Below are 19,683 nucleotides of genomic sequence, written 5' to 3' on the forward strand. Positions count from 1 at the left end.
TGTGAGTTTTTTAAAAAGATATTTCCCTATGACATTAAGCTCTATAAGAATATATCAGCTATGTAATATAGCTCTCAAACTTCACCAACATTCAGTCAAGTTTTAGCAATAGTACCTTATACATACCAGTCATTTAATGAACTAATGAATAATGAAGTGTTATGGATACATTCTAATCCCAAAGAAAGGCAATGCCAAAGAATACTCAAACTACCTCACAATTGCACTCATCTCACACTCTAGCAAATTAATGTTCAAAATTAATGCTCAAAATTCTTCAAGTGAGACTTCAACATTACATGAACTGAGAGCTTCCAGATGTTCAATCTGGATCTGGAAAAGGCAGTGGAAACAGATCAAATTGCCAACATCCATTGATTCATAGAAAAAGCAAGAGAGTTCCATAAATACATCTACTTCTGCTTCACTGACTATGCCAAAGACTTTGACTGTGTAGATCACAACAAACTGTGGAAAATTTTTAAAGAGATGGGAATACTAGACCACCTTACCTGCATCCTGAGAAATCTGTATGCAGGTCAAGAAACAGCAGTAAGAACCGGACATGGAACAACAGACTGGTTCCAAATCAGGGAAGGAGTACGTCAAGGCTGTGTATTGTCACCCTGCTTATTTAACTTATATGCAGAGTACATCATGTGAAATACCAGACTGTATGAAGCACAAGATGGAATCAAGATTCCTGGGAGAAATATCAGTAACCTCAGATACAGATAACACCGTCCTTAGGGCAGAAAGTGAAGAAGAACTAAAGAGCCTCTCGATGAAAGTGAAAGAGGAGAGTGAAAAAGCTGGCCTAAAACTCAACATCGAAAAACCTAAGATCATGGCATCTGGTCCCATCACTTCATGGTAAATAGATGGGGAAACAATGGAAACAGTGACAGCCTTTATTTTCTTGGGCTCCAAAATCACTGCGGATGGTGATTGCAGCCACCAGGAAATTAAAAGATGCATTCTCCTTGGAAGAAAAGCTATGACCAACCTAGACAGCATATTAAAAAGCAGAGGCATTACTTTGCTGACAAAGGTCTAGTCAAAGCTATGGTTTTTCCAAGAGTCATGTATGGATGTGAGAGTTGGATTATAAAGAAAGCTGAACATGGAAGAATGATGCTTTTGAACTATGGTGTTGAAGAGGACTCTTAAGAGTCCTTTAGACAGCAAGGAGATCAAACTAGTCAATCCTAAAGGTATTAATCCTGAATATTCATTGGAAGGACTGATGCTAAAGCTGAAGCTCCAATACTCTGCCCACTTGATGTGAAAAACTGACTCACTGGAAAAGACCCTGATGCTGGGCAAGATTGAAGGCAGGAGGAGAAGGGGATGACAGAGGATGAGATGGTTGGATGGCATCACCCACCTAATGGACATGAGTTTGAGCAAGCTCTGGGAGTTGGTGATGGACAGGGAAGCCTGGCGTGCTGCAGTCCATGGGGTCACAAAGACTGAGAGACTGAATTGACTGATGACATACAGAAAGAGAAGCAAATCTTTGAAGTTATATTGACTTCAGTTTTTTAAAGCCTGGCTCTGTCTTACTAGGTTTGTGATAATCCTGTTGTTTTTGTTGTTATTTAGTCTCTGAGTCATGTCTGACCCTTTTGAGACAACATGGACTGTAGCCCGCCAGGCCGGGTTGCCATTTCCTTCTCCAAGGGATCTTCCTGACCCAGTTATCAAACCTGTGTCTCCTGCCTTAGCAGGTGGATTCTTTACAACTGAGCCCCCTGAGAAGCCCTGTGACAAGTCATAATATTTAAATTTTAATCCTTAGTTTTCTCTTTTGTAAAGTGATGATAACATTAATAATCATTATATTAATAATAAATCATGTAAAAATACACCAGAACAGTGCCTGGCATATTTTGAGACTCAATGAAATATAACAATTTTGTAATTATCTTGGATACGTTATTATGCATCAATTTATAAAATACACACCTACTGAACAACTAGAGTGAGACAGGCACTTTGGTAAGGCCAGTGAAACATTAAAAAAGATAAATTAATGATTGCTACCATTTACAAGTAGTAGTTATTTTATTCCAGATACTGTTTTAAGACTTCATATAACACCTTTCTATCTATAACAATTCTAATTGAGAAATTACTCTTATCCCTATTTACCAATTAACAACCATAGACATAGTAAGTTAATAATTTGCCCCAAACTACACAGCTAGTTAGTGTTGGAGTCGAGATTAAATGAAGGCAATCTGGTTATAGATTCTGTTTTTTACTTCTGTTGCCCCAAAGTATTTCCTATGGACATAGATTTGCTTTGCAAGTGACATCTACTCTAAGAAGAGACAGAAAACATTTTCAAAAACAACTAGTAAATAATCAATCTTTAAAGTTCCACAGAGAAGGAAATTCAGAAAAAAATAATGTTCTTCAAATACTTTTAATGGTGCTTGGTCCACATGGTCTCACTCAGGAGACCACATGAGAAGGAATGGAAGCAACCTGCTCTTCCACATTTGACTGACCCCCATGTGGACGACGTTGCTGCCCCTCTGCTTCGTGTGGATGTCTTACCATTGTTATGGGCCCATGAATCAGCACAGGCAACTTAGCCATGTAGACAGGCGGATTGCCATTGTCGCAATGCAAAGAGTTAATGATAGCTCTAATTACAGTGAAACTTTTCCAATCCTTTATAAACTAGTTTTTAAAATGAGGTACTTCAATTGTTTATAAAAGTGAATAATGTCTGGTGCTTTCACATGAAGGATATAATTCTATTATGATTGATAACAGAAAAAAAAATTGAGCATGGGCTTTAAAGTTATAGTAGTTTTCTACATTAAATTTTTTTTCTATGAGGATTTCATGCAGTGTAGCAATAGCTAACATGAGGAATATCTGTGGAAGAGATGGGTAATATTAACTTGTTTTTTTTTTTTTTTTTAAGCTGTTAAGTAAACTTTTCATGCTAATTCATGGCAATCAATCCTCATGTTAACTTTACAGGGGAATTCATGAGCATCGCAGTGATTTCCAGTATGTTAATTTTACAGAGAAAGCATTTTTGAGCATTTTCTTTGCTGCACAGTCAGGCAGAAAACATATAGTTGCTGCATGCTAGAAAGCTCACTGCTGAGCAACCCTCTAGAAGAATTTATTCTAGATGGCCTTTTAAATGCTGCTTCCTGCTGATTCAGACTCAGATCAGTGCTTTAGAGGTTTCCCGTAGAGCTCTCCATTCAGTAATTTTTTTAGAAAAATTTTCCTGAAATAGTTCTTCATAACTAATATCTTTATATACCACTAATCCACTGTTCACTGTTTATAAAAATAATTTTACCATTTTCTATTTCCTCCCCTGCCATTTTTGAAGTTGCTTAAGTCTGGCCCACTCTCTTATTCCCAAATACAACTCTTTAAAATTCACTTCTGTCTCTTCCAAATTTAAACAGACTTCTCTGAAATCTACTCTATGTTTAGTGTTCATTAATTATAAAATAACATCTTTCTTTAAAGACCCTTCTGTAAATGGCATTCATTCATTTGGACAGTCTTCCAATAACAGCAGTGAATCAAATCTTTTAAGGCATGGAGTATGGATTATTTCTATTTATCTATTTAAATGCAGGACTTGAACAAAAGATCCATACAAAATATGCACTTTTCCTCTGTTTTCTTAATAATTTAAGCGCTGTTTGTCTCCCTTTTTTTTGTGTTATAATTGCATTCATTAAAACGGAAGCTCATTTCCAGACTAGTTGTATATTTGTCTGTGTAATGAAACATTAAGTACTTTTAAAGGAAACTAACTGGTTTGTTATTTTGTTTCTTATAGGCCATGATACTGCAAATTATTTTAACAACAGCCAAAGTCATTTGAAGAAAATACACTTGTGACTTAAACAGAAATTATAAAAAGACTACTTATTTAGGAAGTAAAACAACTTCCCTTATTATATGCTGCCAAATTTATTTATGCAAAGATTTTTCAGGGATTATCTACTAAGAAATATCAAAGCATAAACAATCTTTCTAAGATCAATCATAAACTAGCAATAATACTATAGCAAAATAAGATTCAATAATACCATAGAACTATTTTACCTTTGCATTATAGGGAATGTAATGTTTTGATAAAGCTTCGGGAGTATGCATCCATGTTTTGTCTGCAATGAAGAATACACAGTGTTAAATTAAAACATAGGTTCTAAGGGTGTCATATTCATGCATTAGCATTTATAAAGAGTCTGATATGGGTGGGAGCACTCCTAATTCTAAGACAGTTTTGCTAAAGTGAGAAAGAATAGCTAGTCAGATATAAGAACAATATAACCACAAAGTAATTATAAGATTCTCTCCTTAAGTTAAAAATCTTTTTCTTTTATAAGTTTTCAAATAATAAGACAATTCTGAATTTTTTAAAGAATATATTTTTAAAAATCAGTTGGGCTATGAGTAATTATATCAATCATGTGAATAACTATGTTTTTCTTCTTTCACTTGATAGATAGTCTCATGAATTATAGGTTGTTTTTGGTAATTACTTTTTCAATAAATAGTAACCTGCTCTTTACTCATGACTATTATTCTTTAGTATCAAGAATTGACAATTTGTAAGGGGACATTTTAACATTAGACTAACAACTACATTTATACAAAACTGAAATAAATCAATCTACTAAATTCACTTAAACATTAATATTAGGATAGTTTTTTAGTCTCGATTTAGAGAAACATCGACTGAGTGTCAACTCTCAGGTGTTTCAGATATAAATAATCTTAAATGCAGTAATTTGAAATTATTACACTATTCAAATTAATATAGTAGAATAATGAAGCTTCCCAGGTGGCACAGCAGTAAAGAATCCACCTTGCCAATGCAGGAGACACAAGTTTGATCCCTGGAGGGGGAAGATCCCCGTGAAGGAGGAACTGGCAACCACTCTAGTATTCTTGTTTGAAAAATTCCATGGACAGAGGAGACTGGCAGGGTATTATCAATGGGTTACAAAGAGTTGAACACAACTGGGCGATTGAGCATAGTAGAATAATAGAAATAAAAGTAACTAAAAGAATAGAAGATATTGAAAGTAATTTGTATTATACATTATCAACAATAATACAAAATAATTTTTTCATTCAATTTTTGAATTTAATTTATATATTCCACATATCTTCCAAAACATTTTGTGGAACATATAAGCAGGAAAAAAGCAAAACATGTTAATGTTTACACAAATCAAAATTTTTTTTTTCAAACTGCAATTGTCTGTAGTAAAACTTCTCAATCTTCAAATATATTATGTCTTCTTAAGTGGATTTTTGTGAGTATTTTACTCCTCATGGGAATTCAAAAATTTAGAATCAGTACTATAAATAGAATAAAATTAAAGACATATTTTTACCATGAAAAATATTACATAAGTACACACTAAAATAAAAATCAGGTTACTAACAAAGCATTTTTAACATTCAATTAAGAACATTTAAAAAGGATGGTAACAGAAGCAAGTTCAATACCATTAATATGTTATCAAACTGGGGGAATGTAAAGACAGAGAAAATGGCATACATTTCTGGAATTTTAATGATTTTAAACCATTTAAAGGATACTGCATTATATATGAAACATGTTTATGGATTACAATGCAATATTCAAAAAAAATTTGAAGACAAAACATGAGGGATCTATAAAATCCCATGCTCATGGTGCAATTTAGGGCTATTTCTGACTGATGAAGTGGATACGTGACAACTGCACTTGGGTGAAATATCCTGAGAAGCAATACATCCTAGGCTTCAAAAAGCAGTATTAATATACTGACACTGATGTATGAAACTTCTATTTCATGTATGGATTTTCATTTTAATAATAGATTTTATCATCGGTACTGAATAGTGATATGAATAATTCAAGAATAATTTATACTTAGATGTGGAAAATAGTCTTGCACTTGCATATTAAAATAAATAATCACAATAGTATACATCAAAGTAATAAAAATACCAAAGACTTGCCTTCAGGAAACCTAAAAATATATCTAATTTCCTTTTTTACCCCTTAACACAATTACTTTCATGTCTCTTTTTCCAAGACACTAAACATAGTTCAGGAGGATGTAAAGTCTAACTAAACTTTGAATATGATGGTTCATTCCTATCCTGAGGCAGAGAGATAATTGCTTTTTCCTATAAGACACTATTATTTGAAAACTGATGATACTGCCTTTGTTATAGTCTCCTATTGCAGTAACCTAAAAAGAGGGTAGGTATATCCAACTGTTACTGGTGACAGACTGAAATAATCACAATATTAAATTACCACTGGATAAGCTGCAGTTGCTACAATGACAAAAGATCTACACCCACACACCAAGTGCAGACGATTTAATGCGTGTTCATTTCATACCTCTCGTATAGGTAGTGCACTTATTAAACCTGAAGGATTTCCAAAATGAGTCGTTAATGTCATTGTAATTTATACTTTGACAAAAGAAAAAAAAAACAGAACAAACCTATACGCTAACTTAGATAGATGTGGCTGACCTTGAAGAGAGAATATAGATGATGGTCTCTCGTCATTTTATGGACCCACAGAAGATATTAGATACAGGGAATTGGTGAAGAAACAGGAACATAGATACTCTAGAACGTGTTCTTTTTCTTGAAATTATAAAATATAATCTCAAACTTAATAGTGAGCATTCACATAAAAGTAAACGTCAGCATTTCAAAATATTTGACAGGTGTCAAACCACTTTGACTACTGGACCAATGAATCTGGTGTTCAAAATGTATTTAGATTTAGAGCTCATCTAGAAAGATGCAAGAAACATCACTGTTCTCATATCATAAGAGTTTAACATAGTTAAAGCACCTATTTTGAATATATTAAATTTAAAACTAAGTGCTGATGGATGAATGGATATATCTGAATACAATTTTTCATGAAAAGAAAATCACTGAATTATATTTGAATATTATTGAAATTTCAAGTGCTTTCTACTACAATTATACCTACTCATCAATATATCAACTCATATGTTAAAGAACACAAAGTATAACTAGTTGAATTATTTAATCACATTTATTCATGTGCTATGTTTTGTTTTTTAAATTAAATTATTTTTGATATAAATAGAATATAGGATTTTAAAAATTCAAAAAGTGAGCTAACATAGGGAAAGAAAGAAGATATAAAACATTCATTAAAATGTAATCTATGATTATGAGGTTAGATAATTTTTACAGAGATCTTCAAAATAGTCCAAAATGATGCAATTCTAGTATATTCAGATTTTTTCAGAACCTATGAGCACTTCTGCCTGTGAGCATGCTAAGTTGCTTCAACTGTGTCCGATTCCAACCCTGTGGACTGTAGCCTGCCAGTCTTCTCTGTCCATGGAATTCTCCAGGGAAGAATTCTGGAGTGGGTTGCCATGCTCTCCTCCAGGGGATCTTCCCAACTGAGGGATCAAACCCACTGACCCAGGGTTTGAAGCTATGTCTCTTAAGTCTCATGCTTTGGCAGGCTGGTTCTTTACTACTAGCGCCACCTGGGAAACCCATTCTAATAACTATTAAAGCATTTGAAAAAAGAATCAGTGAAATGCCTGGTCAATTCAAAGAATACCAGACAAATTACTAATTGGGAGATTTAATAAAAATAAAAGAAAATTATGTTTAAGTTTAAGATAACAATCTCTTTTCCTTGGGTTTCTGAGAGCCAAGATGACTTAGTAAGTTTGCATGTAATAACTGAGTAAACTGGATATATGAAATAAGATAAGTTTTCAATGATAGAAGATGATCTTTCTTTGTTTAGAGTACAGTGAAATATATGTTGATACTAGTTATTGGAAAGATGACTTGACTTATATGTTTTCTAGAGCTATAATTACAGTTCCCAATGGTCAAGAGGTATGAATTCTCTCATAAAATTCCAGTTTTGCATCTCAAATTAAAATTCAACAGATAGTGCTATTGGTTGAAATTGGAGCACAGGCTCCAAGAAGTTTTCTTTAACAACTTTATTAAATGAAAGCATTTGAAGTGACTGGTGAACTTAAGGTAGAATTTCTGCACCGAGTTCCAACTGAATTCGAGTGAAATATTGATCAATAATTTTTTGATAAGGATATTTAATCATTAGACTTGAAAAATAAGAGAAGCCAAAAGAAATTTAAAGAAAATGAAGCTAAACAGGAAATAACAAGTGCTTCTGCTTCTTTATTCTCTACATCAATAATTTTCCTTATAGTTGTACTCCTACTGTCTTCAAGTAAGACAAATACACAATCACTGCTTACTCATCTTACTATCCAACTCTTGGGATTTCTCAACTAAAAATCACTCCAAATTCCCTTCAGATGAAGAGTAAATTAGAAAAAAAAAAAAAAAAGAGAGAAGATCTAGAAGTATCTTTAAAAAACATGATAGCATGTTTAAAGTGATGAGTTGTGATGTAAGGTTTTTTATTACTTTATTAAAAATAATTCTATATTTCAGAGAACTATTTCCAGACTTTTTTACTAGGTAAAGGGAATAAAAAGAAATGTGAATTTATTTTTGACATATGTTTTAAATCATAAGCAAGCTACAAAGTACAATAAATGTCATTTGCCTTACCCTTATTCTGAAAAATAAGTAAAATAATAAATTCTTAGTTTCCTAGGGTTGAAAAGTGCCTGAAAGATCTTCATATTACCTAATCTCTACTGAATACATTAATCGTCTGAACCATATCCAAATGTTTGAACACGTTTCATTTCAGAAAAGAAAAAGAAAATACTTTGAATAATTCCATTATATTTTGGCAAAATTTTATTGGAATTTTTTTCCTACATTTAATCTATGACATTATGATTTACACCAATCTTTATTAAACTTTGTTCCATAACCCAATGACAGCATTCAAACATTAAAAGGTCTTCAAACATTGCAAGACCATACCATGGGTTCTCAGCCATGCTTCCACTTGGAATCATCATTGAAGTCATCCTAGCCTTTCTCAACCAGGTATGTTACAATCTGTCAATCCTTTAAAGCAAGAACACACTGCCTGAGGACATGGAGTAGAACAGAATGATCTATGTCCTGGTTCAAGACAGTTCATTATTCATTCATTAGAAAACGAACTGGAATCATGACTTTTTTACCTCTGCATGCTTTACCTACATATTTTACCTGCACATCGAAGTTTAGCTATGTTTTACTCACACAGCAATTAACTGCATTTTCTAAATAATAACAATATAGAAATAAGTATAGAAGTGTTGTATTTTCGGAACCCATGTTTGGCAATTAACAGTATCTTGTTAAGTTTATAGTGTAGATTATGAACTAACTCATCATTTCCCCCCCATATACCTATAATCCTTCCACATCTGTTATCTCTTCCTACTTTCAGTCCACTAAGAACTTGAGTAGCATTATTTAAGTATTCTCTCCCAAGTCATTTATAGTATGTTAAACAGTAAAGAGCCCAGTGCCCACCACCAAATAACTCCTTCTAGAATGGCAAGATACATTTTTTAACTCTACTGAACTATATAAAACTATCAAATTCTTCTCCTTCCTATAAATATATCATGAAATATTTTGTCAAATGCCATGTTTCCTTGCCCTTTAAGAAATAACATGCAACTAGCTGTTTCTTTCATTCCTGTACTGATAATTATGATATAGTCATACTTGTTTTAAATTTCTACTTTAAAATTAATAACAAATTTATTTTGTTCTCATTGCTATAATTCACTTATCATCAATCCTAATACAATTTCAATAAAAAGTGAAGTGTACATGCAAACACACACCTACACGTAAGTTAATTTAAATCACTATAACCTATGTAAGCTCAGGAAATTTAGTATTACAGCTATGAAAAGTGAAGTTAGGACTAACTTTTTAAGTCAGATCATTATTTTTCGCAATTTCACACCACAGAATAAAACTTCCAAAGAACATATTGTCATGTTTTCTGGACTAAATATATTAAACAACTCCACTCTTTGATTAGGCTGATAACCAAAGAAGGTTAATTAGCAATGTTTGCAGGTTTCTGTTCTATTCTAACTTCATTCTGGAGTCACATGATGTGATAATTGGAAAAAGTGATATCTTAACATTTCTGCTTGATTTTCACAATAATATTGAATTGACTCCCAGGTTCTATAAATGGGTACACTTACCTTTCTTTCTGCTAAAAGCACGATTCATGATGAGGATTAACCAAATTGATGTTCAGTTCAATCACACTTTATACCCTACAAAAACATAAAATAGTAAAGCTTAAATAAAGGAATGTTGACCAATCCCTTTTATGCAAATTATTTTAACTGCAAGGTTTTTTTAGATGTTTATAAACAATATTCTGAAATATCCTGAAGGACAATGGGTAAGAATAAACATAAGTATTCAATATTATGAGTGGCACAGCAGACAAGAACAATATATCAAATGGAATTTCTCCAAAGTTCCTTAATTTTCTTGTGTTTGTTTCTTTCATACATCTTTCATTAATTATATTTACTTGCAAATTTAAGAAAAAAGAAGGTTAACTTTTCCCTGAACTTGTCAGTAAAAAGTATGGTAATGTTTTGGATTATCATTAACAGCAGTGGTGGATAAACAAGTCATCTCCTTATGACAAGTGAATATCATGCCCCCTCCCCTCCATCATGCTATGCTGGGCAACTCTTTGCCCCATGATACTCCAGACAGCTGCTGCCTATCTTTTGAAACCAAGGCAATGGGGCATTTCCAGCTCCTCATCCCTGAAACCACAGAGGGAGCCTTGATGATCCCTGAATCGCCATCTGGATGATGAGCCCCTAGTCTTGAAGAACAGTGTGCATTCACAGCCAAATAGATGCATGGTCCTATCCTGTGGGATCTAAGAAATCTAAAATATTTTCATCATTTCATTCCATCAACATTTCCTTCAGGTGAAACCAGCAGTGTTTCTGTTAGAGTAACTGATTAGGTTACTCTAGGTCTGTGAATCACACAGACACTGATCTTATCAAAGGACAGTTTCTCCATTACCTGGTTATTCTCTGCTACATGAATCAACTGAGAATTTTCCAAACCTTTAAGTGTTGATTAATTTGTGCATAACAAATTTCTTTCTTTCTTACATTTTACGATAATCATTTAAAAAGAACCAAGCTCCCCCTTTAACATTTTGCTCAGAAATCCCCTGCAGTTAAATATCCAATTTTGGTGATTCCTAGTTTTACCCTCCACAAAACACTAGAACACAATACAATTCAGTCAAGTTTTTTTTTTTTTTTCCCATTTTTTAACAATGATCACCTTCTCACCATTGTTCAAAAACATGTTCTTTTTTTTCCCCAAGACCTTAAAAGAATGGGCTTTAACATTTGTATTTCTACTAACATCCTGTTCATGATTGTCTATGGACTCTCTAGGAAGATGGGGACTCTCTCTCCAGCTCTCTCCCTTTCTTCCTGACCTCTTACCAGAACTGTCTTCAGCAGTCCCTTCAAAGTACTCTTGGTTTCTTCTAGCATGCACGGCACAATTCTTCAAGCTTCTCCCCAGTATCTAGTTCCAAAGCTACTTCCACATTTTTAGCTATTTGTTATCAGTAACAATTTTCTTTTTTCTCGGTGTGGTCAGGTTGCCATAACAAAATACCTTAGACTGGGTGGCCCAAACAGCAGAAATGTATTTCTCACAGTTGTAGAGGCTGGAATTTTGAGAGTCATACTTTAGCATGCCAGCATGGTCAGGTTTTAATGAGTACCTTCTACCCAATTAGATCCTAAAGACTCCATCTCCAAATACCATTTCTTTGGGGGTAAGGGCTTTGACTTATTAATTTGGAGGGAACACAAGGATTCAGTCCATAGCACTCTCCATAAATCTACACAGCAATTAAAGCACAACAGAGAAATTAATCTTTATCATAAAGTCATTTTTACAGTGAAATTACTGCTGTTTATGTCCTTATATTACTACTCCTAAAGGAAAATTAAAATAGTTAACTGAATTATAAACTATTATTATTAGGCACTGTTTTGTAGATAATGACACAATAGTATCACTCTGTTATTCACCTCATACTTTACTAATCTTCTCATGATATACACTATTAATACTGAATATTTAGTCAGAAATTATTTACACCAGTGCCAGACATTATTCAAGATGCAAAGTAATATAATAAAGACCAAATATTTCTGTATCTGCCCAAGAAGTACTTTTCACCTAGAAGCTAATAGACATGTTTGCTATCCTCAAGGAATAAGTGAAGATCAAAAACTTGCAGAAAAAAATAAAAACATTCAGTAAAGAAATATAATATATCCAAATGTAAGATTCAACTTCTCTGGAAAAATGAAGAAACCAATACTAAGAATGAAGAGAAAATCTTAAAAGCAGTCAGAAAAGAAGACATTATGTATAGAGGAACAAAGATTAGGATTGCAGCAGCTTTCACATCTGAAACATTGCAAACTAAAAGACAGAGGAGCAACATCTTGAAAGTATGAAAAAAACTAAAGCTGGATGAAGAAACAGATCACCTAATCATATATGGGGAAAGGTAAGTGTGCCCAAAGAAAGGCAATGCCAAAGAATGTTCAAACTACCGCCCAATTACACTTATCTCACAGGCTAGGAAAGTCATGCCCAAAATTCTCTAAGCCAGGCTTCAACAGTACATGAACCAAGAACTTCCAGATGTTCAAACTGGATTTAGAAAAGGCAGAGGAACCAGGGATCAAATTGTCAACATCCATTGGATCATTGAAAAAGGAAGAGTTCCAGAAAAGCATCTACTTCTGCCCTCTTGACCATGCTAAAACCTTTGACAGTGTAGATCACAACAAGCTGTGGTCAATTCTTAAAGAGATGGGAACAAAGACCACCTGACCTGCCTCCTGAGAAATCTGTATGCAGGTCAAGAAGCAACAGTTAGAACTGGATGTGGAACAACAGAAAGGCTCCAAATTGGGAAAGGAGTATGTCAAGGCTGTATATTGTCACCCTGCTTATTCAACTTATATGCAGAGTACATCATGCAAAATGCCAGGCTGGATATGAAGCACAAGCTGGAATCAAGATTGCCAGGAGAAATATCAATAACCTCAGATATGCAGATGACAGCACACTATGGCAGAAAGCAAAGAACTAAAGAGCTTCTTGATGAAAGCGAAAGAGGAGAGTGAAAAAGCTGGCTTAAAACAACATTCAGAAAACTAAGATCACGGCATCCAGTACCATCATTTCATAGCAAATAGATGGGGAAACAATGGATACAGTGACAGACTACTTTCCTGGGCTCCAAAATCACTGCAGATGGTGATGATAGCAATGAAATTAAAAGACACTTGTTCCTTGGAAGAAAAGCTATCAACCTAGGTAGCATATTAAAAAGCAGAGACATTACTTTGCTGACAAAGGTCTAGTCAAAGCTATGGTTTTTCCAGGAGTCATGTATGGATGTGCGAGTTGGACTATAAAGAAAGCTGAGTACTCAAGAATTGATGCTTTTGAACCGAAATGTTGGAGAAGACTCTTGAGAGTCCCTTGGACTGTAAGGAGATCAAGCCAGTCAATCCTAAAGGAAATTGGTCCTGAATATTCAGTGGCAGGACTGATGCTAAAGCTGAAACTCCCAATTTTTGGCCAACTAAGGTGAAGAACTGACTCATTGGAAAAGACCCTGATGCTGGCAGAAGGAGAAGGGGACGACAGAGGATGAGATGGTTGGATGGCATCACTAACTCAATGGATATGAGTTTGGGTAAACTCTGGGAGTTGGTGATGGACAGGGAAACCTGGCTTGCTGCAGTCCATAGGGTTGCAAAGAGTCGGACACAACTGAGTGACTGAACCGAACTGAAAGAGTGATTTTTCAGGTCCATTTTTAATTTCTTTATAAAACATAATAATATATTGTACATTTTTATTCTTATCTTTCTTAGGGATCCAGAAAGTAAGTAAGTAAGTAAGTAAGCAAGTAAGTAACTCTGGCTATGTACAAAATACAAACGGGATATGTAAACGTGATCAAGAAAAAAACTGTAATTAATAAATTATTTACAATGTATAGAAACATTATTTAAAGCCAATTGGGAGTTTAAAATCTCTAAATAAAAATTTTAAAATGCATTATAAACATTAAAGGCAGATGTCATTAAATTATTTTAATCCCAAATTTTTTGTAAAAATCAGTAAACACATTGACAAGTACTATGAATCCACTTTGCATTATTTTACTCTATAAATTTAACCTTTTTAGCCCTGATTGTAAAAGAAGTTTGAAGCCAACAATCATTTTTTTAGAATAATCCATCATATACAAGTTTTAAAATTATTTACCAACAGAAATTTGGCAAATTTCCTACAGATATTTATAAATCAGTTCAGAAGAAGTTTAGAGTGAATTTTTAAATGAATGGCAGTTTCTTGCTTTGCAACCTGCTGCCCAGGCTCTTGCTTTAAAAATTAAATTACACTGTTATGACTAAAGAAAATCTAAATGGTATGAATATTAAAAGCTGTAAAGTAGTTGGCTCTGAATTTCATTTTTATTGTTATGAGTACATTTAATATCAAATTTTCCTGGAATTCTTTCAAGGTTAAAAGAAAAAAAAGAAACCTCAAATTGATTAAAACATGGTTCACATTCATGTAACTCATATATCACTTTAAAATCCTGTTCACTAAGAGATCAGAGATGATGCTGAAGTAATGACGACTAATCATTAGATTTAATTCTGTACAGAAGGGAAAACCAGGTGAAGTTAAAATAGTTCTTTTCCTGTGAATGCATATAAAACACATTTCTTTTTACTCTCAAAACTTTTGTGTGCTTTTTGAATATATAATTCAAGATGGTAATCCAGAAACAATGCCAGACAATTTTAGATCCTGCATTAACTCCTCCACATTGCTAAATACTCTAAAGTAGCTGCTAACAATTGGAACTTCATTGCTTGCCATATAAACGAAATTTCAAAACTCCTCCTGGGAGAACTCGGTTCATTTCTGACACTCTTCTGGATCTAATTAGTGTCTACTGTAAATGTTCTCTGCTTAAATCTCCCAATTCTAAGACATCTTCTGATATCCTTCCTCACTGTATTTTAGGACAGTAATTTGCAAAGGGCTCTTTGCTTTTGTGGATCAGTACTAAGCGTAGACAAGAAAACAAACCAGTACACAAACAGACATTTCACAGGAGAAGTCATGTGACATGTGTTTAAGAGGCTATACGTTTAAAATTTACTAAGAAATAGCAATGTTAGTGTCTTCTGAAATTCCCTAACTTGAGATATAAGTGCTTATCACTATTTTCCTTTTTTTTTTTTTAACAATATTCACTCATGTCTAACACTTATAAAAAAAATCCTTTGCCCTTCCACTAGCTACATTTTGAGACCACGTTATATGACAAACATTATAGGAATGGGCTTCCCAGGTGGCACACTGGTAAAAGAATCTGTCTGCTAATGCAGGAGATACAAGAATCACAGGTTTGATCTCTGGCTTGGGAAGATCCCCTCCAGAAGGAAATGGCAACCCACTCCAATTTTCTTGCCTAGAAAATTCCATAGACAGAGGTGCCTGGTGGGCCACAGTCCATGGAGTCGCAGAGTTAGACACAACTGAGGTTGATCTTTATAGCAATTAGAAAGTAAAAATAAGTAGGACATGGTCCCTGCCTTCAAGGAATTTACCATCTTTGAGAGTAAGAGAGAAGGATTTGTGGCTCTACAGATGGGGAATGAACCATATAAAAGAGGTAGATACCCTTGAAAGAGAGAGGATGATGCACAGAACGGCTGTTTTGTTCACAGGAAAAGCTTCAGAGTGTATGTAAACAATCACTTTCTTAATGGGCAAGGGCTAAAGGTGAGGATGGACAAAGGTTTCAGGTAGAAGGGCAGAGCACTTGTGGTACATGTTGATTAGGGGCATGCAGCTCCTAGCTACACTGCTAATCGCCATCTGGGAGCCATCCACTGGCTCTCCTTGAGGGCCTAGACTAGTATGCAACACCCTTTATTAGCAATGGAGGAAGCTCTAAGAAGAGCTTTAGCATTTGATAATGTGGCAAACTCTTCAGAATGGATTATATATGAGAAAATCTTGACATAAAAGATCCAGAAATACCAGGTCTAGGGAACAACAACAAAAAAGGACCTGAATGTCTTGCAATGCTAAAAGTAAGGTCTGGTGACACTAGTGGTAAAAAACAAACAAACAAAAAACCCACCTGCCAACACAAGAGACATGAGACACGAGTTTGATCCCTGGGTCAGGAAGATCCCCCGGAGGACCTCATGGTAACCGACCCCATGATTCTTGTCTGGAGAATGCCATGGACAGAGGAGTCTGGTGGGCTATAGTCCATAGGGTCACAAAGTGTGGGACGTGACTGAAGTGATTTAGCACTGAAGAGTAAGGTCAAAATAAAGGCTGTTGTTGTTGTTGAGTTGCTAAGTCATGTCTGACTCTTGCGACCTCACGGACTATAGCATACCAGGCTTCCCTGTCCTCCAGTATCTCGGGGAGTTTGCTCAAACTCATAGCCGTTGAGACTGTGACACCATCCAAACATCTTCGCCCCTGCCCTCAATCTTTCCCAGCATCAAAATGTTTTCCAGTGAGTCAGCTCTTTGAATCAGGTGGCCAAAGTATTGGCGCTTCAGCTTCACCATCAGTCCTTCTATGAATAATCAGGGTTGATTTCCTTTAGGTCTGACTGATTTGATCTCCTTGCTGTCCAATGGACTCACTCTCAAGAGTCTTCTCCAGCACTACAATAAGAAAGCATCAATTCTTCAGAGCTAAGTCTTCTTTATGGTCCAAATCTCACAATCCTACATGACTACTGGAAAAACCATAGCTTTGACTAGACGGACCTTTGTTGGAAAAGTGCTATCTCTGCTTTTTAATGTGCTGTTTAGATTTTTTGTCATAGCTTTTCTTCCAAGGAGCAAGCATCTTTTAATTTCGTGGTAGCAGGCACCATCTGCAGTGATTTTGGAGCACAGGAAAATAAAATCTGTCACTGTTTCCACTTTTCCACCATCTTTTTCCCATGAAGTGATGGGACCAGATACCATGATCTTAGTTTTCTGAATGTTGAGTTTTAAGCCAGCTTTTTCATTCTCATCTTTCACCTTCATCAAGAGGCTCTTTAGTTCCACTTTACTTTCTGTCATTATAGTGGTATCATCTGCATATCTGAGATTGTTGATATTTCTCCCAGCAATCTTGATTCCAGCTGTGATTCATCCAGCCCAGCATTTCACATGATGTATTCTGCATGTAAGTTAAATAAACAGGGTGACAATATACAGCCTTGATGTATTCTCTTCCTAATATTGAAGCAGTCTGTTGTTCCTTGTCCAGTTCTAACTGTTGTTTCTTGACCTATATACAGCTTTCTCAGGAGACTGGTGAGGTGTCTCTTTAAGAATTTTCCAGTTTGTTGTGATCCACAAAGTCAAAGGCTTAGCACAGTCAATGAAGCAGACATAGATGTTTTTCTGGAATTCTCTTGATTTCTCTGTGATCAAATGGATTTTGGCAATTTGATCTCTGGTTTTTCTGCATCTTCTAAAACCAGCTTGTACATCTGGAGGTTCTCAGTTCAAATACTGCTGAAACCTAGCTTGAAGGATTTTGAGCCTCATGATGCTGGCATGTGGAATGAACACAACTATACATTAGTTTGAACATTCTTTGATACTGCCCTTCTTTTGGATTGGAATGAAAACTGACATTTTCCAGTCTTGTGACCACTGCTGAGTGTTCCAAACTTATTGACATACTGAGTGCAGTACTTTAACAGCATCATGTTGTAGGATTTCCAATAGCTCAGCTGGAATTATATCACCTCCACTAGCTTTATTAGTAGTAATGCTTATTAAGGCACATTTGATTTCACACTTCAGGATGTCTGGCTATAGGTGAGTGCAGTACTTTAACAGCATCATGTTGTAGGATTTCCAATAGCTCAGCTGGAATTATATCACCTCCACTAGCTTTATTAGTAGTAATGCTTATTAAGGCACATTTGATTTCACACTTCAGGATGTCTGGCTATAGGTCATCATCACTCACTGAGAGGCTACAATGAATCAAAAGGAAAAATGGGCATATACAGCCTATTCATACTGACAGTGAAAGCTATGAAATTTGAAATTTACTGACACTCTCTATTCTAAGAGGATTTTAAAGAAACCTATTCAGAAGTCATTTTCAGAGCTGAGTACTATTCAGTAAGTATCTGGTCAGTAATTATGGCAATATTGTGATATCACAAAACTCAGTACAGGGACTGAGTATCAGCCTGGGAGGGGGTACCAACACTCATCCCCTCCAGAATGAGGATAACCACAGGTCCTTTTTTGTGTCCTTTCAATGAAAAGAGAGAAAACTCCAGAGATGGAGATGTAGTGGAAACCTCAAACAATCTGAGCTATCCCAGTGGCATGATGAGTATCTCAATATACTTCCATAAGTGCCTATAAAATTCTGAGCTAAATTTTGGCAGGCATATATCAGTCTGTTCCGACAATTAGATTGAGATTTTTCATGAAAGCTTCATCCAGTGATCAATGAAGCATTTCTCTCCCTGGATTTTCTTCATTATCTTATGCTCTTAATGGGAGATCAGTTACTTTTCTCTAAAATGAGATAATCACAATAAATTATGCTAAAGGAAGCATTTATAAAGATAAAACTCCATATCAAAATGGACATTATTACAATAGAATAAACATGGCTTTCCTATATGTGGACCTACAAGTAACCTGGTTTTAGTTTCATTTTGAATGTTAGATTTTGAAGTTCTTTGTACAAGTTCTACTTAATATTTCCCCCCTTTTAAAAATCACAATAAACTATTTCTCCCTTTTATTTTCATTGCCCTCAAAAGAATTATAGCTTTTTAGATCTGCTGTTTCCATGATTTCACCAAACACTTTGATATCCTTATCCTAACTGTGAGTGAGAGTGTGTGGGATCCAATCACTGAGTTAGCATTATCTTTGGCAAAACTGTCTGAATTCCTTTGAAAGACTAGAATAAAACAGCTTAACTGCTCAATTAATCCTATTAAAGTCTAGGACAGACAGAAGGGATCTTGACTGGAATTCATAAAGTATATATTGTGTTAAGATTCAGTTGATTTCTATAGACAAAGCAACAATATAAAACTTTATATCTCAGTTTCAAATTTTTTTGCCTGTCAATAGGGTATTTAGCTTGAAAAGGATTTTTTCACTTAAATGTCTTGCTTTAATGTTATCTGTTTTGAGTTTTTGACATGTATGGCAAGTAGTTTTTACCTTTATGTTAAATTCTAATAACCAAGGAATTACAAAAGTGCATAGATTTCTTCAAGAAAATTAGAGATACCAAGAGAACATTTCATGCAAAGATGGGCACAATAAAGGACAGAAATGGTATGGACCTAACAGAAGCAGAAGATATTAAGAAGAGGTGGCAAGAATACACAGTAGAACTGTATAAAAATTCTTCACAATCCAGATAATCAAAATGGTGTGATCACTCACCTACAGTCAACATTTTGGAATGCAAAGTCAAGTGGGCATTAGGAAGCATCACTACAAATAAAGCTAGTGGAGGTGATGGAATTCCAGTTGAGCTATTTCAAATCCTAAAAGATGATGCTGTGAA

The 19,683-nt window shown here is 34.8% G+C and overlaps 1 protein-coding gene across 8 annotated transcripts in view; it reads right to left on the reverse strand.

The window, feature by feature from the left end:
* Nucleotides 1–19,683, reverse strand: part of GULP1 (GULP PTB domain containing engulfment adaptor 1) — a 336,734-nt gene that overhangs the window by 115,208 nt on the left and 201,843 nt on the right. For all 8 annotated transcript variants that reach the window (XM_027555736.1, XM_027555721.1, XM_027555703.1 and 5 more), the window contains 2 exons: nucleotides 10,185–10,259; nucleotides 4,099–4,160 (listed from right to left, as the gene is read on the reverse strand). In XM_027555736.1, coding sequence (XP_027411537.1) covers nucleotides 4,099–4,160; nucleotides 10,185–10,212 — 90 coding nt within the window. In that variant the 5' untranslated portion in view covers nucleotides 10,213–10,259. The remainder of the gene's footprint in view (nucleotides 1–4,098; nucleotides 4,161–10,184; nucleotides 10,260–19,683) is intronic.

The sequence above is a fragment of the Bos indicus x Bos taurus genome, chromosome 2 (genome assembly GCF_003369695.1).
Source record: "Bos indicus x Bos taurus breed Angus x Brahman F1 hybrid chromosome 2, Bos_hybrid_MaternalHap_v2.0, whole genome shotgun sequence".
Lineage (NCBI taxonomy): Eukaryota > Metazoa > Chordata > Mammalia > Artiodactyla > Bovidae > Bos > Bos indicus x Bos taurus.